The sequence below is a fragment of the Pleurodeles waltl genome, chromosome 7, assembly GCF_031143425.1.
Source record: "Pleurodeles waltl isolate 20211129_DDA chromosome 7, aPleWal1.hap1.20221129, whole genome shotgun sequence".
Taxonomy (NCBI): Eukaryota; Metazoa; Chordata; class Amphibia; order Caudata; family Salamandridae; genus Pleurodeles; species Pleurodeles waltl.
Window position 1 is genome coordinate 549,611,715 of NC_090446.1, and position 26,600 is coordinate 549,638,314.

The 26,600-nt window shown below is 42.4% G+C and overlaps 1 protein-coding gene across 1 annotated transcript in view; it reads left to right on the top strand.

Annotated features, from left to right (window-relative positions):
• LOC138246923 (vomeronasal type-2 receptor 26-like) overlaps positions 1–26,600 on the top strand; it is a 471,463-nt gene that overhangs the window by 138,897 nt on the left and 305,966 nt on the right. Inside the window, exon 3 of the mRNA XM_069201670.1 lies at positions 11,613–11,840. Within this exon, the coding sequence (XP_069057771.1) occupies positions 11,613–11,840 (228 nt within the window). The remainder of the gene's footprint in view (positions 1–11,612; positions 11,841–26,600) is intronic.

The window sequence follows — 26,600 nt, forward strand, 5'->3', positions numbered from 1 at the left end:
TTTGTTCCCCAGGTTGTTGATGTGTGCTGGACTCTGAATTTGCTGTTTTTGTTACTCTGGGCACTTCACCACTGCTAACCAGTGCTAAAGTGCAAGTGCTCCTTTACAAAATGTGTATGTAATTGGCTTATCCATGATTGGCATATTTGATTTACTAGTAAGTCCCTAGTAAAGTGCACTGGAGGTGCCAGGGCCTGTAAATCAAATGCTACTAGTGGGCCTGCAGCACTGGTTGTGCCACCCACATAAGTAGCTCTGTAATCAATGCTCAGACCTGCCACTGCAGTGTCTGTGTGTGCAGTTTTAACTGTAAATTCGACTAGGCAAGTGTACCCACTTGCCAGGCCCAAACCTTCCCTTTTCTTACATGTAACGAACCCCTAAGGTAGGCCCTAGGTAGCCCCAAGGGCAGGGTGCAGTGTATGGTTAAGGTAGGACATATAGTAATTTGTTTTATATTTCCTGACAGTGAAATATTGCTAAATTTGTTTTTCACTGTTGCAAGGCCTGTCCCTCTCATAGGTTAACATGGGGTCTACCTTTAAATCTGATTAAAGTGTAGATTCCCTTTGGGTGCGGATGGACATGTGGAGTTTGGGGTCTCTGAGCTCACAATTTAAAAATACATATTTTAGTAAAGTTGATTTTAAGATTGTGCGTTTGAAAATGGCACTTTTAGAAAGTGAGCATTTTCTTGCTTATACCATTTCTGTGACTCTGCCTGTTTGTGGATTCCCTGTCTGGGTCAGTTTGACAGTTGGGCTGGTTGCACCTCACACTAGACAGTGACACAAAGGGAGCTGGGGTGTAGTTTGCATTTCCTGTTGAGCCATCTGTGCTAGGAGGGAGGGGAGGAGTGGTCACTTACATCTGAAAGGGCTGTGCCTGTCCTCACACAATGCTGTCTCCGACCCCCTGGTGAGTGTCTGGGGCCTGGCCTGGTAAAGGCAGGTTTTCACATTCAAAAGAGACTTTACTTTGAAGTAGGCCTACTTCAAAGGAGAAATTGGGTATAAGAAGTGCACCCAAAACCACAGACTTTAGAACACTTCTGGAAACAAGAGGAACCTCTGTCTGGAGAAGAGCTGAAGAGCTGAGGAGAAGTTCTGCCCTGCCTGTGACTGTGCTTTGTGGAGCTATCCTGCAGTTGCTGCTTCTGCCAGAGTAAGAGGGCAAAGACTGGACTTTGTGTGCCTTCCATCTTGTGAAGAAATCTCCAAGGGCTTGATTAAGATCTTGCCTCCTGGTGTTTGAAGTCTCAGGAACAGCAAAGACTTCTTTCTGCCAGCACCTGGAGTCTCTGGAGAGACTCCTGCTCTGACAAGTGGTGCCCTATCCAGTCACTGGGCCCTTGAAAGGAAAGCTGGTGGAAATCCAAGGAAATCGACTTCGGACGACTTCGGACCGACGCCGCTGCTGACCCCGGTGACGCCGCCTGCAACCGGCGCCGTGATCTTTGCTGGAACGCGACGACCTTCGCAGGCCCGACGCTGCTGCAGCCCCGCTGAAGTCTGCGACTCCGTGGAAGTCGCTGCACCACGTCGTTACCGACGCCGCTCGAAATGCGCGGATTCAACGTTTCGCACCGACACCGCGATCCCCGACTTCACGTATCGACTTGTTTTCCCTCTTCACCAAAGGTACTTTACTTGGGGGTCTACGTGACTCCGTGTCCGGCGCCGCTGGTGTCGGCTTGTTGGGAACAACTCCATCACGACGCCGTGTTAACACCTCATCGATTTTGTGTTTCTAAGTGCTATTTTTGAGTTTAATATTTAAAAATTCATAACTTGACTTGTGTATGTCGGAATTTTGTTGTTTTGGTCTTGTTTTGTTTAGATAAATATTTCCTATTGTTCTAAACTGGTGTTGTGTCATTTTGTAGTTTTTTCATTAAGTTACTGTGTGTGTTGGTACAAATACTTTACACCTAGCACTCTGAAGTTAAGCCTACTGCTCTGCCAAGCTACCAAGGGGGTAAGCAGGGGTTAGCTGAGGGTGATTCTCTTTTACCCTGACTAGAGTGAGGGACCTTGCTTGAACAGGGGGTAACCTGACTGTTAACCAAAGACCCCATTTCTAACACTTTACATTTAAAAAACCTTAGAAATTCACTAAGTAAAACAGAAATTCAACAGTTAAAGTTAGCAGTGCTTACTTTAATTTGCAATCCTCAACATGCACTGCTTATGACTTTACATATTACATCATGCATGACATGTTCTATGACACCATTGATGACATCACTGATAACATCTCAAATGACATACTTGATGACATCGCTCAAGCTACTTTTTTTGCACATTATTCTATAAAGCAGTACAGCATTAAATGTATGAAAGTAAGTACCAAATAGCTCAGAATAATATTACATATAATTTATGGTCCACATGAACAATCCCCTTAGTTAAAGCACGTTTTTGTTACGTACAACATTATTCCTAAACCATACACTTAAGGAGTAGCAAAGCTCATGTTGACAATTGACCACATGTAGATAAGTAACCCCCCACTGCACATCTTTTTTGATCTGTATACAATTATTTAAAAAAACGACTTCCTCTAGACCCTCAAGTCTTGTTACATAACCAGTGCCCAACTATGGGCTGCCTTTAGCCTCTGTAAAAAATTTCACAGCTACCCAGCCACTCATAAGAAATGAAGTGCACATGAGTATAAATGAGGTACTGTAGACAGTGTTGACACTAAAAAGAGAGAGTTTACTCTGTGGTGAAACTGCTGGCAGACAGCGAATCCTCAAGAGGAATGAAACACTCACAAAATACTCACTCTAAATACACAAGACCTGAAGATGGTAAAGGTTGTATTACGCATAGCCTTCATCCTCTGCTTCAACTTTACAGATAACCCACCTTTTGTAGCTAATTCAGCTCATGTACATGGATAAGTACATGGTGAAAAGAGTCTTCTGTCCTACGCAGAAATTGTCATGCTAAAACAATTTCCTCAAAACACTCATGGCTGCTTGGAAAACTTATGGCCTGATTGAGAGTATGACGGAGGGGGTTGCACTGTCACAAACGTGACGGATATCCCTTCTGTCCTTTTATGATTCCATTATGTCCTATGGACAGTTTAATACTGCGGATGTGATATCCTTCATGTTTGTGACGGAATAACCCCTCCATCAAACTCTAAATCAGGCCCTTAGTATCAACTACAATGAAACTTCACTGTGTTGGGGAGTTTTTAACTAAACCAAAGTTTTTGTGTTCAACATACTGAAACAAAGACATCACCTTTCATCTGCACAGTGTTATCCTTTGCACAACATTCTTGATGACCTCACTAGCTTATATATATATATATATATATATATATATATATATATATATATATATATATATTTTCTTTTTTTTTTTTATTTTTTACTAAAAAAGAAAGGTTACAGGGACTTTATAGTTAGGTTCTGAATTTACTCGTACAAAACCATGGAAATTCAGCAGTTATAGTTCTTTCAAGTAACTATAACTCACGTCCTAAGGTATCTATAACTCATGCCCTCGCCATGCATGATTGTCTGATCAATTATTTTATTGCAAATGTTGCAGTGATAATATGAAAGGTGGGATAGAAAATGTCATCAATGATATAACATGTGGAGTAATTAATTGTGCATGGCGAGGGCGTGAGCCTCACGCCCTCGCCATGCACAGTTTTTTTGTCAAGATTTTACTGCAAATAGGACATTTCAATTATCCATTATCTTATCAAAGATGTCATGAGTGGCATAATTTGTGGGTAATTAGCAGCGCATGGAGAGGGTGCGAGTTATAATTACCTTAAGGCATGAGTTATAGTTACTTGAGATAACTCTAACTATAACTGGCGAATATCTATGGTTTTGTAAGTTTAAAATGTGAGTCTAACTGTAGCATCACTGTAACCTTTGTTTTTTTTCAGTGAATATATACAGATATATATACACATTCACTGAAAAAAACAAAGGTTACAGGGATGTTATAGTTAGGTTCTGAATTTACTCATACAAAACCATAGAAATTCAACAGTTATATTTAGACTTATTTCAAGTAACTATAACCCGTGCCCTAAGGTAACTATATCTAGCGCCCTCGCCATGCACAGTTTTCTCATCAATAATTTTATTGCAAATGTTGCAGTGATGATATCAAAGATGCCATAGAAGTTGTCATCAATGATATAATATGTGGAGCAACTAGCTGTGCATGGCGAAGGCGCAAGTTATAATACCTTAGGGCGCGAGTTATAGTTACTTAAAATAAATATAACAGCTAAATTTCTATGGTTTTTTACAAGTAAATTCAGAACCTAAATGTAATGTCCCTGTAACCTTTGTTTTTTTCAGTGAATTTCTATGGTTTTTTAATGAAAAGTAATTTTAATTACTATACTTTAATCCAACTGCCACCGCACACAGCCTCAGGCCAAGCACCGTGGGGGTTGGCCACAGGCCCTGGCTGCAGGCAAGCACATATAACAACCCATCCCCACGCCGCACATGTGCTTTAGCAATGCACAGCGGGGTTGACCACAGGCCTGTCTCTGTCAGTGGATCTGTGAGTGTCTGAGTGGGAAAGTGGGTGTGTGAGTCTATGAGTGGGTCTGAGTGGGTAGATGAGTGTCTGAGTCGGTGTGTGAGTGGGTGCATAAGTCTCTGAGTGCATGTATTAGTGAACGAATGAGTCTGAGAATGTTTTTTTTTTTTTTTTTTTGCTCATTCACAATTAATCTCGATTAATTTTGATTAATCACGAATATTGTGCTTAGTGAAGAAAAAATATTATAAACCCATAATTTGACCCTCAAGTGCCCCTATATCACACCCAGGGGTCAGGGTACCTCCACCTGACCCCTTATGCTACTTTTCATTACGTTTTTCAGGCCCAGGAACCATCTCCTGGGACCTGAAAATGGAAGCCGCAACTTTCTGTTCAGGTCATGGGCTGCCAATTACAGCGCTTCTACTCATGTACACAGTCTTGAAAATTCACAAATATTTGCGACCTCAGATATACACATTTATTTTTTCTTCAATATCTCAAAAACTATTGAACAGATTTACACCAAAAAAACAAAAGCACAATCTGCATACCAACATCTAGCTCTCTGCCCAACTTGGTGTAATTTCGTCCATTGGTTCGGGTGGAGTCATACTCAATTGGTCTTTGGAATAACATGGGAAACAAAACGTTTGTGACTCCCCCACCCCTGTTTTTCTCTGCCTTCACTTAGATCATGCCCCAGCTTTCCATGTAGAACAAAAATCACTGGCTCACTTAAAAAAAAAAAATGTGTGTAGATCTATATATCTTATATTTTATATATAGTGAGAGAGAGAGAGAGACAGACAGAAAGCATGCATTAATGTTTACTGTGTAATACAGTCTGAGTGGTTTCTAACTGTCACTTGAGCCCCAGGATAGGAATATTAGACCATATTACAAATGTTACCTATCAGTGACATTCTCATGGCACTTTTTGCACCAACCATGTAGGCATGGTAAATTACCTCTAATTATAATTTTGAATAGCCTCACTTCCATTTTGGTTAGTTTTATGGCGATTCATCAAACAACGGCAAAGTTGTTAACAAATCAACCAAGTCCTTTTCTTTGAAAATTCGGAGCCAATCATAACTACAAATTCGTTATCGCTGCTCAAAATGCAGTGGTATAAAAACCCACATATGTGTGATATACAAATTCATCATCATGACAGCCCCCAAACTACTTTACAGAGGTTTAAGATTGTCTGGGCTGCTGGGATTTTGTGGCATTGATCATTAAATTATATAGCAAGGTTATCACAACTATGCAGCAAAAATACAAATTATGCAACCCATTCTCGGATAGTATTATTATAATACATTAGTGCTAAAGTAAATTCTTTGGGGCTATCTACACAAATTGCAAATAGACAAACGCTAACCAAAAGCCCAATTGTAATTCTAATCAGTGTGCATTGTTAGATGCACTTTGAAGAAAACAGCTTTTTCAAGTTATTTAGACTAAAATAAAAACGGTTTCATGTGTATTATTATCCTCCATTGCTTTACCTGGGTTATGGTGACATTTACAAGCACTCAGCTTCTCCGCTTTCAGCCTCGTGATTTATGATAAAACCAGAACCCCTCAATGGCAATATTTTTCCATATTACACAGTTACCTGTTATGTATTCTCCAGGAAACTCTTGACACATCCCAGTTTTTGGATTAAGGTCTGCTTTTTTAGTAGTTGTGCATCAATAACATCAACAACATTCTACATTTATACCCCTGAGATATCTGGTTTTATAGCTGATTTCTCATGCATTTGATTAGCCAGTGCTTTTCAAGCTGGGCTAGTATAGAGACACAGCCTTTTGCCATTTTCAGCCTGACATCGGAAAATGCTTGTTCATGTTAAAATTAAATTATATTTGCATACTTATACTTTGTGCATTGTCCCCATGGTCCGGGGTTGCTTCTGTTCTGATTCAGGGATGACATGGCCTGGCAGTTCAGGCTGGACTATTACCAATGGAGCAGGGTCAAAAGTGATTGCATATCTCTGGGTCCAAACTGAGGTGGCAGGATGTGTAAAATAATGGTGGACTGGGGTGCAGCCCAGAGTAATTACCAGTGGCTGAGATTAATTCAAGCATTCATCCAATAACTGTTTTCTATATTGATTTGTGCACAGAAAAAAAGAGGCCATGAGGAGGCAAACTTACTGGGTGCCACAAAAAGGTGTTGCAAACTCAGTACACTCTCCAGGGCTATCCTTGAGTGGTCCCAATACCTCACAGCACTGGCCCGTTTGAGAAACTCTGTTCCCCTGCTTCAGAAACTGCACCTTTCACTAGTGTGCTGCGTCTATGACAGCACAAGATTGCAGCTGCATTAGGACAGTACTTTATCTGTATTGTGTTAAAGGTATGCCACAGTGGAAACATGAACAATGCACCCTATCTGTAATTGAGGCCTTGATTGGCAAAGTGAAAACAGGAGAGAAAAGTAAACATGAATAAAGGGATGGTGAGAGAGCATTGAAGGTAGAAATGGAAATCAAGTAGAGTGAGCAAAGTGTGAAAATGTAGGAGCTGACAGACTTTTAGGAACCATGCTAGACTGCTCAGTAAACATCATTACAAACCATGACTAGCCAGGATCCACTGGACACAGGCTGACAGACTATAGGGCAAATATAGAAATATACAGATACGTACAGTCCTAAATTGGGTGGTGCTAGACTATCACTGTACAAATATGGTCTGACAAAAACTCTGTGCCTTAAATATTGTTTACAAAAATATCAATCTAATGGAGTTAATAATAGAATATCTACACACAGTGAAAGGATGTTTTTGTACATGACGATAATGACACAATATTTATGTCCGACAGTAATTCTGAAAATATTATTATGACATACTACCTCCTAAACAACCTAGAGGGGAGCATACCTAGGCATCAACACTTGGACGAGGGCAAAGAGACAGAGTTATGAACAAAGAAACAGCTGTTGGACAGTTGCTGCAGTTTTCAAGTCCACTAAAGGGACTATTTAGAGTTTGGAGGACAAATTTTGTGAAGTACCATGTCAACCAAATTGACTGCCTGCCTGCTCTGTTTAGAGTCAGACAGACAACCATGTTTTCATCGGAGGTCCCCATTGGCTCTGCAGGCAGAAATCTGAAACCATAATCCTAACAGAGTTGGGGTAGTCACTGTAAGTACATCAGACCCTCTGCCCTAATTAAAGCAACATTTTCTTTTTACTTTTTTTCTGCTTTAGACTTCTATGGAATGCCTAGTGGTTCTGAACAGTCAAAAAGCAAGAAACCTCCAAGGGTGTCAGGGTTTTTAAAAGTGTTTTTTTTTTTACAAAAAACAAACTCCAAATTTTGGGAGTTTATTTTTGTAAAACAAAATAGTTTTCTGAGTGGTTGCATGAACCATCGCAGCAACTCAGCAAATTTTGGACCTCATTTACAAGCCCCTTGCTCTTCAGTAGCATCATTTCTTTTTACACTACGGCGGCGCAAACAGTCCCCCAAACAGCGCTGCATTTACAAACTGGTGCAATGATACCATTGCTCCAGTTTTTAAAGCCTTGTGCCACATTATACCTGCGCCAGGTATAATGTAGGCAAGTTAGTTGTTCCCCCCCCAAAAAAACCTGCAGAAATGGCGCACTGAAGTCTACAAGATGTCACTGCGCCATTCTACACCATCACAGCATAATTTTTTAACCCCTGCTCAGGGCAGGTGTTGAAGTGACACTGTGCTGTTTCAATGGGGTCCCCTTAGCAGTGCGGGACTAGCGTCTACATGTATGACGCTAGTCCAGCAATGCTAAAGCTTAATGCCACAACTGCATCAGAATTTCTGACACAGTTGTGGACCCTGTGCGCCATGGAGCACTGTATTGTAAATACAGCGCTCTATCATGGGGGGGGGACGCAGGGCGGTGCAAGAAAACTCGTGCATTAATCACAATGCCCCAGTTTCTTGTAAATGAGGCCCTTAGAGCCATCAGAAGAGCCACCATTGTGGCATCTCCTTTGAAGACACAGGGGGGCATGTTTACAAGAAAGTGGTGCATCATAAATGATGAATCATTTCCCCCCCCCCCCCTACTGGCACCTAACGATACCGTATTTATAATGCAGAGGACCATGGGGGAGGTTAGCACAATAGCATAAAAGTTTTTGATGCTATTGTGGTGCTTTGCTAAATTAGCATCAAAAATGTTGACAATAGTGCAGCATAGCACAGGGAGTCCCATTGATTAGAATGGGTGCGTCATTTTAATGCCTGCTCTGCGCAGGCCTTAAAAATAACAGAAAAAATGGCGCAGTGAAATGTAAATTTCAATGCACCATTTTTTCCGGCCTCCTTGCTCCGGAACGCCCCGATACATTTTGCCTGACGCAGGGGCAAGGGGTTGTAAAGTGGCACAATGCAAGCACTGCGCCACCTTGTTAATATGTTGTGGTGGAAAAGCCACATTAGCGTAAATAACTGATGCTATGGTGACACTAAGATGGCGCTAGGTTGCTTGTAAATATGCCCCAGAGTTCTCCACCAGGAAGGCAGAGATCCCAAAATATGGTGGTTGATAGTCCACCAGAGTGGTGGAAGTAATGACCTCCGCTGCTCTGGTAGACAGCAGGCCACTCGTCAGACTGTAAATGAGGGCCTAGATATTCTGTTTCCTATTCATTGTTATCAGGGGTGTTGGTTGAATGTAAGCGAACTAGGTTATAACTCCTTTAATGTAGTGATTTGTTGAATAAAATCTCAGTACCACAGTAAGGCCCATATTTATACTTATTTAGTGCCGCATTTGCGTCATTTTCTTACGCAAAAGCGGCACAAACTTGCAAAATAAAATTGTATTTTGTAAGTTTGTGCCGTTTTTGCGTCAAAACGCGTTGCAAATGCGGTGCTAAAAAGGTATAAATATGGGCCTAAAAGTGCCAAACATACACAGCGAACATTTCGATACATTTTCATATTCCTTCTTACAAATACATTAAATGTGTCTTAACAGTTGATAATGAAATAGCCAAAACAAATGATACAACTATGTGATAAAAATACATTTCTTTTTTATGTCTTAGGCCCATATTTATACTTTTTCAGCGCTGCATTTGCGCCACTTTTTGACGCAAAAACAGCGCAAACTTACAAAATACAAATGTATTTTGCAAGTTTGTGCCGCTTTTGCATCAAAAAGTGACGTAAATGCGGAGCTAAAAAAGTATTAGTTTCATAGTTTTGCTTTGAGACACAAAGTTTGGCTCTCAGCATTTTAGCTTCCTTGCTGAGAATTATTTCCATGTAAAAAATGATTGTAAGGAAACAATGGGTGTAACAGGCAAAACACTCATTTTAAAAGAGGATGTTAACAGTGTACATTGATAAGTATCACCAAGCAATCACAATAAATGTTCCACCAAGAGCTTTCATGATCAAATTCTACGTTGTTTTTACCAACACCAGTAAAACATTCAGGAAAACCACATACATTGTGGCCCATATTTATACTTTTTGACGCAAAACTGCGCTAACGCAGTTTTGCGCCAAAAAAATTAGCGCCGGCTAACGCCATTCTGAAGCGCAATGCGGGCGCCGTATTTATTGAATGACGTTAGCCGGCGTTAGCCGCCGGCGCTGTCTGGTGTGCGTTAAAAAAAACGACGTACACCAGGCAGCGCCGGCGTAGAGGGAAAATGGCGTATATGGGCGTCCACAAATGGTGCAAGTCAGGCTGAGGCAAAAAAATCGCCTTATCCCGATTTGCGCCATTTTTTTACGACGCCCAACCCCCATTGAAATGACCCCTGTCTTAGCAAAGACAGGAGTCATGCCCCCTTGCCCAATGGCCATGCCCAGGGGACTTATGTCCCCTGGGCATGGTCATTGGGCATAGTGGCATGTAGGGGGGCACAAATCAGGCCCCCCTATGCCACAATTTTTTTTTAAAAAAAATACTTACCTGAACTTACCTTAATGTCCCTGGGGTGGGTCCCTCCATCCTTGGGTGTCCTCCTGGGGTGGGCAAGGGTGGCAGGGGGTGTCCCTGGGGGCAGGGGAGGGCACCTCTGGGCTCATTCTGAGCCCACAGGTCCCTTAACGCCTGCCCTGACCCAGGCGCTAAAATCCGGCGCTAATGTGTTTTTTTTAGACCCGCCCACTCCCGGCGTCATTTTTGCCCGGGAGTATAAATACGACGCATATGCATCGGAGTCATTTTTTAAGACGGGAACGCCTACCTTGCATATCATTAACGCAAGGAAGGTGTTCACGCAAAAAAATTACGCTAACTCCATGAACTTTGGCGCTAGACGCGTCTAACGCCAAAGTATAAATATGGAGTTAGTTTTGCGTCGAATTTGCGTCGAAAAAAACGACGCAAATTCGGCGCAAACGGAGTATAAATATGCCCCCGTATATTTAAATGTGAAAAAAACTAAATTACATTCCTAACAAAAGCAAATAGTGGGGCTGCGCCATTAGTCACTCAGTGTGAAGTGTGTTGGTCATCTTTGTGTCCAGACAACTTCTTCGACATCGTCACTGCCAGCTGAGGCAGTTCTCTATTGTATTTTCCGCGCTGTGCTCCGTCAAGCGCTACCTGGCCCCGAGAAGTCGTAACAGAGGAGATGCACTATGTAAAACTGTGTGACACTGGGGAGGTTCTCTTTGTCTTATGACCCGAGAGACAGCAGCGTCCTGTTTGTAATACTAAACAAAGTTGTCTGAACTCCTATTTGTCTCACTGACCTCATGACTGGATTTGGGTGAGAAGACTATGAGACATGATTCTTGAAGGCACCGTTCCTCAACTAAAACAGAATCGCGTAAATGCTGAACCTCTTGCTAAGGATTAAAACTACTGTAATTTACAGTTAGTTGCCAGTGACCAATAAATGGGGAGCTAAGTATTTTCAGAGATTCACACATGAACATTGGGTTGATTGGCGGAATCATTCACACACATTTTCTAGACAAGTACAGTTATTAAAGATGTTTGTTTTGCTGCTATTTTTGAGTAAAGAAAGTATATCAGAAGAATCTATTTCCCTTAAATTATAGTAAGGAAACTCTTTCCTTTTACAGCTTCTGCACTACCTGAAGAATGTCCGAGCAAGGAACGCAGTCGTCAAAAATATATTTTTTGATCAATTTGGAGATGCCCCAGGAATGCTTGATTTTATGCACTGGCAAATGACATCGAAGGACACAAGCAGGTTTCTGAAACTGGGCACATATGAGGCTATTTCATCGATGGGCAATAATCTCATCATCAACAACAGTGCCATTGAATGGGGTGAAGAGTCTCGCAAAGTAAGTGAACAAGAGATTTCAAACTGCAGTTTTTACTGCACATCACCTGTTTATCAACCTTTCGCTCCTGCAGACCCCCACTTAATCACTAATGGAAGGCATTACAGACGAAATACATAATGTTTAAATCACAGACAAAAATTATACGCAATTCCAGATCAGATTTTAACTTTAATGGGAAGATTGGACCTTTTCAAAATGTGGTTATTTTTCTTAAAGACATAGGCCTATACTGAACGTTTGTATTTTTTGTCCAAATGCGTGCTCTCTTTTTTAGCCAGCACAAACTAGTGGTTCAGTTAGGGCTATCAACCATCCATTCTAGATTCTGTTGCTGCACTGCTCACACCATTCAATCAAAGGAAACCAACTTAGGGCCTGATATATAATTTGGCTGACAGGTGCTTCATTACTAATATGACAAATATCCTGTCGGCCTTATTACAGGTGCAGTAGGATATAATGCACTTGTAATAAGACAGACAGAGTAGGCATCACATTTGTGACAGAGGTAACTTGTTGGTCAAATCCTAAATCAGACCCTTAATATTTAGATCCCAATTTTAGATTTCTTTAAATGTACAGTGTACTTTAACATTATCAATAAAATATTTATATATATATATATATATATATATATATATATATATATATATATATGGAAAAAAGAATAGAAAACTCTGGGTAGTTCCCACGTTTAGGTGGAGACCAGCTCCAGTAAGGAGCATCCTGCAACACCAGCGACACTCTAGATTTGCTCACCTCAGATGTCTGTTTATCTAGCAAAGTTTTTAAGCATAGGATCAGCACAGTGCTATCCATGCTGAGCTAGATAGTGACAAAGGCTTTTGACATTTGTACAGCAAAGTCTTTAAGCATAGGTCTGACACAGTGTCAACCTTGCAGAGCTGTAAAATGACAAAAGCCATTTACCACTCCAAGCACAGTATTACAGATCTGGACTGGTAAGATACCGTCCAAGCCATCCTGGAATGAGTAGAAGCAACCCCTGACACGTGTTTCGCTCTCATTAGAGCTCATCAGAGAGGTTTAGCTTTGTCCAGACCCAAGGCAGCACCCAGTATAAGTCAAAACAAATCCCTTTCAGGGTTAGAGTGACACATAAATTATGCAAAAAAGAATAGAAAACTCTGGGTAGTTCCCAAGTTTAGGTGAAGAGCAGCTCTAGTAACGAACACCCTGCAACACCAGTGACACTCTAGATTTGCTCACCTCAAATGTCTGTTTATCTAGCAAAGTTTTTAAGCATAGGATCATCACAGTGCTATCCACACCGAGCTAGATAGTGACAAAGCTTTTTGCCATTTGTACAGCAAAGTCTTTAAGCATAGGTTTGACACAGTGTCAACCTTGCCGAGCTGTAAAATACAAAAGACATTTACCACTCCAGGCACAGTATTACAGGTTTGGACTGGTACAATACCATCCAAGCCAACCTGGAATGAGTAAAAGCAACCCCTGACACGTGTTTCGCTCTCATTAGAGCTCATCAGAGAGGTTTAGCTTTGTCCAGACCCAAGGGAGCACCCAGTATAAGTCAAAACAAATCCCTTTCAGGGTTAGAGTGACACATAAATTATGCAAAAAAGAATAGAAAACTCTGGGTAGTTCCCAAGTTTAGGTGAAGAGCAGCTCTAGTAACGAGCACCCTGCAACACCAGCGACACTCTAGATTTGCTCACCTCAAATGTCTGTTTATCTAGCAAAGTTTTTAAGCATAGGATCACCACAGTGATATCCACACCGAGCTAGATAGTGACAAAGCTTTTTGCCATTTGTACAGCAAAGTCTTTAAGCATAGGTTTGACACAGTGTCAACCTTGCCGAGCTGTAAAATACAAAAGACATTTACCACTTCAGGCACAGTATTACAGCTTTGGACTGGTACAATACCATCCAAGCCAACCTGGAATGAGTAAAAGCAACCCCTGACACGTGTTTCGCTCTCATTACAGCTCATCAGAGAGGTTTAGCTTTGTCCAGACACAAGGGAGCACCCAGTATAAGTCAAAACAAATCCCTTTAAGGGTTAGAGTGAATAGAAAACTCTGGGTAGTTCCCAAATTTAGGTGGAGAACAGCTCTAGTAACGAGCACCCTGCAACAAAATACTTTATTAATCTGCTCATATGTTATATGTTATGTTGATTTGCGGAGCACAGCTAATAACCTCTGAGGGTATCCAGCCACTGAGTAGGGCAGGCCTGAGGGGAGAGTAGGCAATCATGCCTGTCTGGAAGAGCCATGTATTGAAGTTCCTTCAGAAGTCCACGAGGGAGAAGGATGTTCTGAGGTGTTGCAGGATGTCATTCCAGTTCTAGGCTTTAAGAAGGACAATTCTCCAATTCTAGCCTTCTTCTGAAGCAGGTGTGTTCCTGCCTGGGACCTAGATCGAATTTACCTGGTGGGTCGAAAGAAGCTGAACCAGTGGTTGAGGTAGGCTGGGCCAGTGTTGTGGACTCTTTTGTGTGCATGGGTGAGTAGCTTGAACTTACATTTTTCCTGGGCTGGGAGCCAGTGGAGATTGTTGAGGTGTGGAAAGATGTGATTCTTTTGAAGGTTGTTCAGGATGAGTCTGGCAGTGGCATCCTTGGTGGTTTGGAGTCAGTATAGAACATAGGCTGGGATTCCAGTTTAGAGGGTGTTTCCATAGTCAAAACTACTTGTGATAAGAGCATGGATGGCTGTTCATCTGGTGTTAAGTGACATCCACTTGAAAATCTTGCATAGCATTTGCAGAATGTGGAAGCATGAAGAACCAACAACGTTGATTTGTCTGCTGATTAAGAGGTTGGTGTCCAGGATGATCCAGACGTTCTTGGCATGGTCTGTTGTTGGTGGGTGAGGTGCCAAGTTCAGAGGGCCACCAAGAAGATTCCAGGGGCAGTGGTTGTTGCCAAAGATAAGGACTTTGATTTTGTTTGTATTGAGCTGGAGGCAGTTTTTTTCAACCAAGTAGCGATGTTGCTCATGCAGTTGGTGAAGTTTGCTTTGGGGGTGCTGGTTAAGTCAATTAGAAAGAGTATGAGCTGTGTGTTGTCAGGGTAAGATACTATGTTGATGCTGTGGGTTCTGACAATGTCCACTACGGGCTTCATGTAGAAATTGAGGAGTGTTGGACTGAGCGACGATCCTTTAGGGATTCCACAGATTAGTTTCTTGGGTTCTGAGGTATAGGGGGGAAGCCTAACTAGGTGAGATCTGTCCATGAAGAAGTATCCATTTGAGGGCTGGTCCACAGACACCATCTGATGAAGCTTTATAATGAATAAGTTGTAGGAGACAATATCGAAAGCTGCAGAGAGGTCGAGGCGGATAAGGTTGGCCATTTCTCCTTGGACAAGGATGCTTCTGATGTCATTGTTGGCCATAAGGAGTGATGTTTCTGTGCTGTGATTGGTGTGAAAGCCAGATTGAAAGCTGTCTAGGAGTTGACAGATTTCTAGGTGGTCTGTGAGTTGGGCATTGATGGCTTTCTAGCTGGAAAAGGCAAGAGAAAGATGGGTCTGTAGCTGCTGAGGGTGTTTAGCTCCACTGCTGGTTTCTTCAATAGGGCTCTGACTTCTGCATTTGTCAACACTACACATCCTCAGTTTCCTCTTGCCACAATTGCCTCAATGTAGTCAATATTAGTGCCATGGTCCATGACAATCGCCCTCATATGACTAATAATATTCAAATTACTTCATGAAATGTGCTGGTCTCAGGAGCAAGTTATCATCCCTTGACTTGCAAACATCAGTGACACCTGCACAGATAATCTGCACACAAGAAACTTGGATTTATGATGAGTTTACATTGATGGTTGTGCTTTAGGGGCTACCACAGCAACAACTAGTAGTTCTGAGTTTCTCTCTCTAAATTGCTTTTAGTGGAAATGATCAAGACCTTTACAGGAGCTCCCTATTACCTATTTCATCTAATTTCTGTTTAAAATGATTGCCCTTTTGCTTATTCTTAATTTTTATAAGAACATCTCTCTACACATTGTGCAGTAATCACTAAGCTGGGAGAAGACTCAATTTTATTTATTCCTTCTAAGGTGTCACAATACACACTCCTTTGAGTTGATCATTTTAATATTTCAAAGAGTTCTCTGCTGCCCAAGAAGTGTGTGGCATTACAGATGCTCTCAGGACAGGTCAGTTACATTTTCCTACTAATACATATGGGAAAAACTTGAATAGCATTTTATTTAAATATAAATATAATTTATCTCTTTTGGAAGACATAGATAATGCCGAGTCTGGTCATTATCACACGTTTATTGGCAGGGGGCAAATACCATTGTAGATAATATTATACTGTCAACAAAAGGAATCCCAAATCTGGTTAATCTTGCAATAAAACCTCATTCAGTTAGAATTCATAACCCACTGGTCCTCACAATACAGTTTCGAAATAGTGAGCACATTGACCATAATGCCATGAATAACTTTGGGGTAGTGAGACCAAATGGGCCGTGGCCTAAAAGGACCGGTATTGAACCAACACTGTTCACCAAAAGTGTTATTGATTCTAATAGGCAGTACCTTGAGCTCTGTGTACCCAAAGCAGCCAACTTTAGGGACATTCAATTCACATATGAGAGGATTACTTACTCAGTTAATCAACATATTACACTGAATGCTAGAAATTGTAAGACAGGTCAGCAGGGTTGGAAAGACCATTCTTGCTCACTCACATCAAACATACTATGCAATGCCCTAAATCCATCTCCAAGAGATCATTCTCTGATTGCATTATGTAGGAGGTAATACAAGGAGACACTGTTGTCCAGGAAAAAAGAGTTACAAGAGGAGTCTAGGTCAAAGCTCAAAGAAGCTGTGTCCACAAATAATTGTGTCTTATTTTGGCAGACAATTAATTCTCCTTTCCTGAAAGAGGATGTAGCTCCTGATTTAGCATCACTTGTATGGATGCAAGCATGGGTAGATCATTTTCTAGCATATTAAGTGCATCATCTAAACCAGCCCACTTAGACAAGGCCCTAAACCAAATATGTGCATCCTACAGTCAGAACCCGTCACTAACAATCACCCTAGACAAAGTCACACAGGCTATAGAGAAAAGTGCTTTTGATTTAGTAAATCACTTAATCCCATGGCAAAGCTTATCGTCAGTGGGTGCTTCATCAGAAATTGTGTCATTGCTATCACAGTTACATAGAAATGTTGTCAGCCAGGGTGTGTTATAGACGTAATGGAAAGCACTCTCCTCTGTTTAGTATTCAGAGGGGAGTCAGGCAAGTGTATGTACTGCTCCCTTTCTTTTTTCTCTATTTATAAATGTTGTGGATATCTTACCCCAGAAAGTGACCGTTGATTCTCCACAAGTGGGAGAAGGGCAGTCCATGTTGCTGTATGCTGGTGATGCTGTTCTCCTGTCACAGACTGCCAATGGCCTGCTAAGACTGATGGACTGCTTTGCAACCTTTATGGAGGGCAGGGACGTCCAAGTTAATTTGAAGGAAACCTACACTATGATCTGTGGAAAAAGAGCTTGTAAGTCACATGGTCACCAAGTCAATGGCACACCAATTGAAACATTCACTTCATTCTCTTACCTGGGTACTCTCATGAGCTCTAACAGGTCCTGGTCCAAGCACATTGAATATAACAAGCTAAAGATGACATGTGCCTGCGAGGGCATTTGTAGGTTTGCCAATAAGTTAGTCTGTAAGCCAATTCGGGAGATTGTCTCAATTAATAGAGCCAAATGTGTATCCACAGCTTTGTATGGGAGTGGGCTGTGGGGCTTCACAGAATCTACTATTCTACAAATGCAAGAGAATATATTTCTTCAATGTCTGCTTGCCACACCACAGAGTACATTAGCCTACATAACACATATGCAACTGGGCATGCACTATCTGGAAGATATTTTAGCAATTAGGCCCTCCAGCTGTGGCATTCTATTTGGAGTAAATAAGAGACCAAGTAATTGAAAGCTATAATAAGGGATTGTCTAAGTGTATATAACATATAGATAATCATGTGGCTCGTGTACAGCTCCAGACAGGTAGCCCAAATAAATAAATCTTTGTCGTTGAATGAACCTGATAGCATAATATCCTATAATAAATGGGAATTAAAGCTTTCATTACACACAAAAATGGCTGATGCCAGACATGCCAATGACAGTATCTAAAATCAGTGGTTTTCAAAGGACTCTGGTTATTGAAATGAGACTGGTGGATTCGGGCCGGCGTCATCATTGTCTGTGGGTGACTGAGTCAATCCCACACTGTCTTAGCAGCTGTCGGCCCACCAATTTTTGGTAGCTAGTAGCATCTCACTCAAACCTGGAAGAAAAGGTGATTTGTGCCTGAAACATGACACTCTGTGGCTTCTCATTGGAAGTCGTGGTCAGCAGGTCTCACCCCTTTCTCTGATTACAAAAAGTCTCATACACAAACGTAGACCAAAGAAAAAGATGCAGGATGGTTTTCAATAAAAGACTGCAACCTACAATAAAATACATGAGCTGCAATTTTTAGGGCAATGAGACAAAACAGGATTGGAATGTTGGTGACCAATGTGAAGTAAATAAACACTCCCAACATACTGGAATAAAAATACAAAGATGAATTTCACCTAATCTCTAACTCCTAAGCGAGAGCATAGAAGTGATAGACCAGTCCGTACTTAGTCCATGAGAGGAGCAGCCAACCCCATTACCTGAGAACAGGGGTCTGCCCACCGTCTACTGGCTGGCTGCAGAGTCAGGGCTGAGGTCAGCAATGAAATGGCATGCAGTGTAAACAGAAACTTGCCTAAAATTACCTTCCTGTTGTCTCTTAGCCTATACAGTGTTTTTATAAAAAACACATTTCTGTTGCGTGAAAAGGCCTGACATGGGCATGTGCCTAAGTGTCATACTGTTTAAATACTCTTGTTGAGACAATTGCTAGCTGGATTATCATGTACTGTTCTTGTCAGCCTTGGTCAGAGGTAAATGATGAAAAGAATAATAATAACAATGCTTTTGCAGAATCCCAGAGTACAGCTGATTAGAAAATAAAAGCATTCCAGCTGAAAGCAGGCTAACTAAAATGAATAAAATTGAATAAATTAAATCAGAGCACATATGCAGGGGAAAGGGCTTGGGCCGCAAGCCTAAGCTAAGCTAAAATATGCGTGCCGAAGCAGGGTGTAAAATGAACCCATGACACCCTCCCCATTATCGGGTCAAGACTGCAATTCTAAATATAAAATGCTCTTAAATCCCAAAACACTAGAAGGGTTTTAAAATATACATAAAAGAGATAAAATAGCGAAGATAACAAGCAAGGCAGGCTAATAGGCAGGCCAATGTAAAGGTCAATTCAGTAATGTAAATAAAAATGTCAATCAATGAATTTGACAATAAATATGATCCTGAAGTAAATCGCCAATTCCTTCAATGGGGATGGAAGCTAAGAAGGATTCCACCTCGGCAGGTGACAAGTTGACCAGCAGGTTAACTGAAGGATCCACAGAGCTTATGTGTGCAGAAGCGGCAACCATAGGACCAGCTGAGGTGGCCACATTCCTGGTAGGAGACAGGAAATCCACAAGTGGTGGCTCATAGGATGCCTCACGTATCAAACGTAGTCTCAATGGACATGCCCATGAATGAGCTCTCAACAAGAACATTAACAGATCCATGTCCACACGTGGTACAGGCTGCCCAGCAAGACAAACCTTTGGTGCATACTCGAAGAAGCACCACAAGCAGGGGAAAATCAGCTACACACAAAGCAGTATTGGTCAGAATGTCAATGACCAATTCAGCTCATGCTCCTCCAGCAGTGAAACTCTGAAATACTGCATCATGCAATTACAACACAGATTGGCTGGTGGGAGCTCCATTACTCCACTTTGTTGAGATGGGACAGCCATTGCGTATCAGAAATAACAACAGCAAAAGGACCCCAATCAATGCCAAAGCTATTGGGAATCCGCCAAAGACACTCAAAAACAGAGAATGGATGGTCGAAGGTATCACTTCAAATGCAGACTGGAAGCTGCTAACAAATCCAGACCAGACAGCCTCAAAGTAGTGCACAATTCCCGAAGTATTGGATGTGTTGAACATTCTGCTCACCAACTCTCCAAAATGATTGGGGAAGTTGGTTTTTAATAAGGACTGTATCTCTGCTGATGACCTTGTTAGATGGAGGTCATAGGTCAGAGCCACATGTTTTTGAAATAATAGCACCTTTAGTCTGCTCAGCATGTCTAAATTTACATTTGAAGTAGCAATGTGCGGCCACATTTCTGCTACTTTTATCTCTCATGTGGGGGGATGTAACACATGGGCGCATCATGTTACAATTAGAGAAACTGAAATCACATAAGCAATTCCAGGCTTCATTCCGCAACAGCTTTCACGGTTCAGCATCACAAAGCTTTCATTTGAAGGTATCTAAAGTACTGGGTGAATCAAAGAGACAGGAATACCCTTCAGATAGCATGCCGAATTCGCTACAGCAGCATTGCAAGTGCCATGCAAGGACGCCTGCTTGCAAATCATAGAATGACTAACAGCCATCTCACATTTGCTTCCGCTGAGAAAGATCTCTGTTTCACAGTTTAAACATTTGAAAACGAAAGGCAACTCCCACACTTTGTGGATATAACTGTCCGCTAACTGTTCATATCTGCCAACTGCAAAGTGTTTCAAACACTTGCTAAACTGAAATTTGGAAATGGGCAGATTAATCATCACGTGTACTAGCAATACTGCCAACGGAATTCATGCTACAGTAAAACACAACTTTTCCAATGTTAAGAATTATGTAACTCGCTTCTTTCTTAGCCATTATTTGTGGTTGTCTGGTCAAATTGAAGGTGACAAATAACCCAGTAGAGTTGGGGGAGAGGAGGAGACGCCAGGCACCATGCTAAGGACAGGAGCCCTTTAAAACCAACACAGCGCTCCCGCCTAGCGGGACGCGCGCCTGGGGAGAGGAGGACATGCTAGGCACCATGCTAAGGGCAGGAGCCCTTTAAAACCAACACAGCGCTCCCGCCTCGCGGGACACGCGCTGGGGGAGAGGAGGAGACGCCAGGCACCGTGCTAAGGGCAGGAGCCCTTTAAAACCAACACAGCGCTCCCGCCTCGCGGGACGCGCGCTGGGGGAGAGGAGGAGACACCAGGCACAGTGCTAAGGGCAGGAGCCCTTTAAAACCAACACAGCGCTCCCGCCTCGCGTCAGCGGCCGGCAGAGGCTGGGCTGGGCCACCCCTCTGGGAGTTCCCTCGTGAACTCAGGACTTGGCTTATAAGACTCTAAACTGGTACTGCTTTCTTCTTCCTTGACTCCCTGTGACTTTACTCCCAAATACTGGGATAAATCTTTTACTCCTCCTTGCCTCTATTTCCCCATAAGCATTGTTAGCTTCCATACCCCGCAAGAGACTCTTATTTCGTAGGTAACTACTATAGACCCCCTGCGTCTAAGGCAGTTAGCAACAATGGGAAAAAGGAAGCAATCTAGCGTAAACGATATTTCGTCTCAAAAAAATCATACGTCAATATTGAAATTTATTTCAGGAGCCATGGGGGAAATCGACAAACAGATTACTAATGTTGAGGGAAAAATACTCACCCAGAATAGTTTATTAGTACCCCCTAATCCCCCCTCACTTACAATAACTTGTGACTTTTTGGCAAAGCCTTTTGAAAGTGGAAGCCAGACCAAAAATATAAATGGTTGCATTCAAGATACAATTGATTTTATCTCAGATGCTGACGAGCATCCCCCCTCACCAAAACGTAAGAGGAAACCCCAACCAGGAAGGAAGGACACAGCATCTGGACAAGAGCCACCTGTTAATGCTAGACCTGGCTCCCTGGAAGCCCATGCTAACGTACCCATTCAAAACGCCAAAACTCGCTCCCAAAACGCAAAACCTGACTACAAGAACAAACTCCACATGGCGATAGGGAAACTAGCGCCACAGAGCTGCCGACTGCTTTAGAAAAATTAGTTCGCTCATGCTTTGACCAAGTAATAGAACGCCTAACTCAATTGGAGGGAAAAATGGACTATCTTTTTAAATTACTGAATCCACAGTCTTTAAACCCATTAGTTCCAACTATACAGCAACTTGGCGACATTGATCGTAATACTAGCTCTCCTCCAGCGCATCAGACCCAACCTCCCATTCCTCAGATTACCCAAAAACAAGTTGACTTTTGTGTTCTACCCAATAGAATTGGTAATGCCCCATCTCATAAAATGGCGCCAAAAAGTGGGCAACATGTAACTACTCCTAAAGCCCATCAGGGCACTCCCTTAACAGGGAGAGACATACTTGACCTCCCGCCTGCGGCAACCCCCTATGTGGTAGTTCTTGCCAACGTTCCTACTTTATCTGAAGCACAGGGGGGATCATGGGCAGCCTTGAGGAACAAGGCCCTGAATTGGATTGCAACCCGTCTGAAACCTGATTTGACTAATAAACTGTTTGAAGACATTAAGATGGTTAGAAGGGTGAAATGGGTGGGTAGAAACCATAAAACATTTAGGTGCGATTGTGTAGTTCTCTCATTCAAAACCCCTACGTTGGTAGAAAACATCCTAAGAAATTTGACAGCACAACAGATTACCGACCATGGCGTTGCCCTGTTTCCCTTGTTTTTTTTTTATACGAGTACTAAAAGCCAAGACGGTTCCGGCCTTCGTCCTGAGGATCAAAGAATCAGGTCTGAGTCGCAATACATGATTCCTACTGCGAATAGATTTTGGGGACTCAGCCTGGAAGATACAGATTGACTACTACCTGATAAGGAACCTCCCAGGGTCAAGTACCCTATAGAACCACTAGACTCCGCCTAACTGGGCGCTGACAACCTGCCAGCAGACTTTGGAGAAGAACGATTGGATATGGAACCTTCCCTCAGCCATTTTGTCAAAGATGAACTGTTTTTAAGAGCCTTGCCAAAAAAGTTCCCCACCTGTGCACTGACTCCTCTGGTTCGTAAAGAAAGCAACATTATCCCAGGGAAGATTCAGGTAGCTGATAAACTCCCTACAGGGCAGGTTAAAAAAATTAATAGAGACCACCTTTCATTTTTATTTTGGAATGTGGCAGGCCTCCGAGCTAAAGTGGAGACTGAGGTTTGGTCCGAATATATCCAGCGTTTTCCCTGGGTGTGTCTCCAAGAGACCTGGTCTGTGAACCCGATTCATATAAATGGCTATAGGACACTACATACTCCTGCCGTTCCCTCTCCACGGGGCAGGGCTAAGGGCGGTTTGTGTACTTTTATTTCTAATAAGTGTGACATAATCAAGGACATTGTTTTAACTTCTAATATGTTTTATCAAGTGGTCACATGTGATTTAAAAAATATCGCACAATTGGTGGTCATCAATTTCTATAATAATGTACCCTTTCAAGATCTTCGATTAGTACTTAAGCTTCTTCAGGACGACATAGATCGAGCTCGTGACTCTTCAAATAAATAGTCCTATATTGTGTGAGGAGGTGATTTTAATATACATTTGTGCCCTCGAACGATTAAGGGTCACTGCCCCCATGCCCCGGACGGCAATGATGACCTACTACATTTTAGACACAATAACCCAGGCAATTTGTTGAATGAAGTTCTATTTAGCTCTGATCTTATCCTGTGCAAGAGCCTGACCCATGGTAGACCACAACTGAAACCCACGTTTAATGGTAGGCATGCCAATACGATTATTGATTTTATTTTACTCTCTAATAATCTTCTTCCCTACGTACTCGATTATAATATTCAAGATACTACACTCAGTGACCATAACCCTCAAACCGTAGGCCTCACACTTCCCCAAAACATTCCCAAACACAGGGAAACGGAAGAGATAGTAGAAAATATCGAATTGGGAGCAAGAAACGGTTATCAGGTGGTCAGAGATTGAACCCACAGGTTTTATGAAACAATTAGTGACTAAATATTTTAAAGAATGTAATATCTGCCTCGCAGATAACACGAGCCCACGAGATCGCATTAAAGCCTTTACTGTAATTACCGCTGGTATAAAACAGCTTCTTAAGACTAGTTTTAGTAAATCGAGATCGAAGGAGGATAAAGGCTGGTTTGATGCTGAATGCACACAAGCCTGCAAGAATCTAAAATGTCACCTACGCTTACAAAATCTGGACAAATGCCAACTAAGCCTAAAGAGGAAGGAGTATAAAAACGCAATAACGAAAAGAAAACAGAATTTAAAAAATGAGGCATGGCAATCCCTCCATGACGCAAGTCTCCGAAATGACAACGTTAAGCTCTGGAAAATCGTGAACTCCCCGCTATTATGTGACGGAGAAATACCAAAAATCGAAATCGCCATCACTGTAGAAGACTGGGTTGCTTTTTTCTCTGCCATATACTCCTCAGAAAATTTGGTATTGAAAACAAATCCCCCTAAATTAGACTCTCATGCCACCATCTCACCATTTATTCTAAACGAAGTCACTGATTCTATTAACGCAAGCAAAAGCGGAAAAGCCCCAGGCCCTGATGGAGTCCCAGTTGACATCTATAAATCTAATGTGTCTCTCTGGGGTCCACTAGAGATGCAGGTGATACGTGCCTGCTGTTTAACAACTTTCATCCCGACCTGGGCTGAGTCTATAATTATTCCAATCTATAAAAAGGGAGATCGCCATAATCCTGCATGTTATCGTCCAATCTCATTGCTCGATACACTCGCAAAGATTGCGGGACGTATTATTCTAAATAGATTGCAAGACTGGACAGAGGAAAACCATATCCTCTCTGATTTACAATATGGGTTTAGGGCTGGTATAGGGACAACGGAACAGGCTCTTAACCTAGAGATCATACTTGGTAAATATGCAAGGGCCAAGCCCGGAGCCCTATACCTTGCATTTGACGATCTGACTTCCGCTTTTAACTGTGTGGTGCATTCCAAATTGTGGCCTATCCTGCTGGACATGGGGGTTGATACTTGTAAGAAAGTCCTCCTTTTTTGCCCTGATCACCTCCACACGTTTTGGACAGGTACTGGTGGTTACTGACTCTTGGCTGTGCCCTGGGTACTGCCTACCAGTCCCAGGGCCAGTGCTCTGTGTAAAATGGATATGCAAATTAGGCTAATTATAATTGGCTAAGTTAACCTACCTATAAGTCCCTAGTATATGGTAGGGCATGTAGGTTTAGGGACCACAGCATAGGTGGTGCACACCTAAGTGCACTGCTGAGGTGCCCAGTGTCATTTTAAAGGCAGGCCTGCCTTGCTGGCTGCTTTTAAATTAAAGTTATATGCAAATTCGACTTTGGAATTAAAAGTAGTTCCAAAGTCTTAAACTACCTTATTTTTACATATAAGTCACCCCTAAGGTGTGCCCTATGTGCCCCAAGGGCTGGGTGCCATGTAACTATAAGCAGGGACTTTATAAAAATAGATTTATAAACCCTGGTGAGGTAAAAACAGCCAAATTTGTTTTTCCCTCATTGAAGTAAATGGCCTTCATAGGCTAGAATGGGGAGACTTTATTTTAAATTTTAAAGTCTCCTTAAATGTTGCATACCAAGAGTTTGGTATCAAATTAATTATTGTAATAAATCCCACAACTTCCAGTTGGTGGATTTAATATAACATGTTCAGGTAAAAAGTTTTAGACTTTACTTAAAAAGTTGCCAATTTCAGCCCTGCATTGTTTTTGCTGCTGTGCTCTGATTGGCCAGCCTGCAGCAGCTTTGCCAAGCTGCCTTGATGAGGTGTGAAGTGGCCTCGCTCACCCAAAGGAATGTGCTTGGGGGAGAGAATCTCCCCTCAGCAGATGGTGAGGCAGGAAGGGGGAGGGCTGCCAAACTGGTCTTCAAAGGCAGAGAAGGACATTTGGAGCAACCAGCAACACCCCCACATCCTGCAACCCCAGACAACTAGGTTTCCCCCTTGATTAGATTAGGAGAGGGCAGGAGAGGGGTGTGTTTATGATTTTTAGCCACACCAGTGGGTGGGCTCAGCCAGATGTAACCTCCAAAAATCAGATTCAGCCATGTTGGATTTTTAGAGAATGTTGCCTTTTGGGATGGATTTTTGCCACTCTTCCCAGGAAGTAGTCATCACAGGGGGACGACCCTGTACCTGATTGGAGAACCAGGACCCCCCTGCTTTTCACCCAGGAGCAAGGATAAAACTGGCAGACCTGCCCCCACACCTCAGATCCCTGCCAGATTTCAAGAAGAAAAGAACTAAAGGAGAAGAAGGACTGCCCTGCTGGACCCCTGGCCTGCACCTGGAACCTGCACTCAGAAGGACTGCACCAGCTGCACACTTGGGCTTCACCACAAGAAGGACTTTGCCTGGCTTCAACTGGTTCAAGGAGGGAATCCCTGTTTGCTACAGGTGAAAAATTGCTATCCAGAGTCCCCCTGCACCAACTCCTGAAAAGTGACCAGCTGACCACTGTCCAGTGGCCAAAAAGGAGTTTGCGCCAGGTGCATTCTGGGAGTTGAAGTCTGCACCCCCCAAGGACCATCTCATAACTTCTGGACCCTTGGGGTGAGCTGTGGACCCCAAAAGAACCTTAAAAGAACATCTGGGTGAAGCCCCAGAAGTTTGGAGAAGATTTGAGAATTTTTGTAAAAAAGCTCCAGAGAGGGACCGACCCGCCGCGGAAATTCTAGCCGGCTTGCCTCAACCATGACCCGGCCTGACTTGGTGGTTCATCCCGGTAAAGAAAAATCTCCGAAAAAGAGACTAAGGGGGTCATTCTGACCTCGGCGGTAAAAGC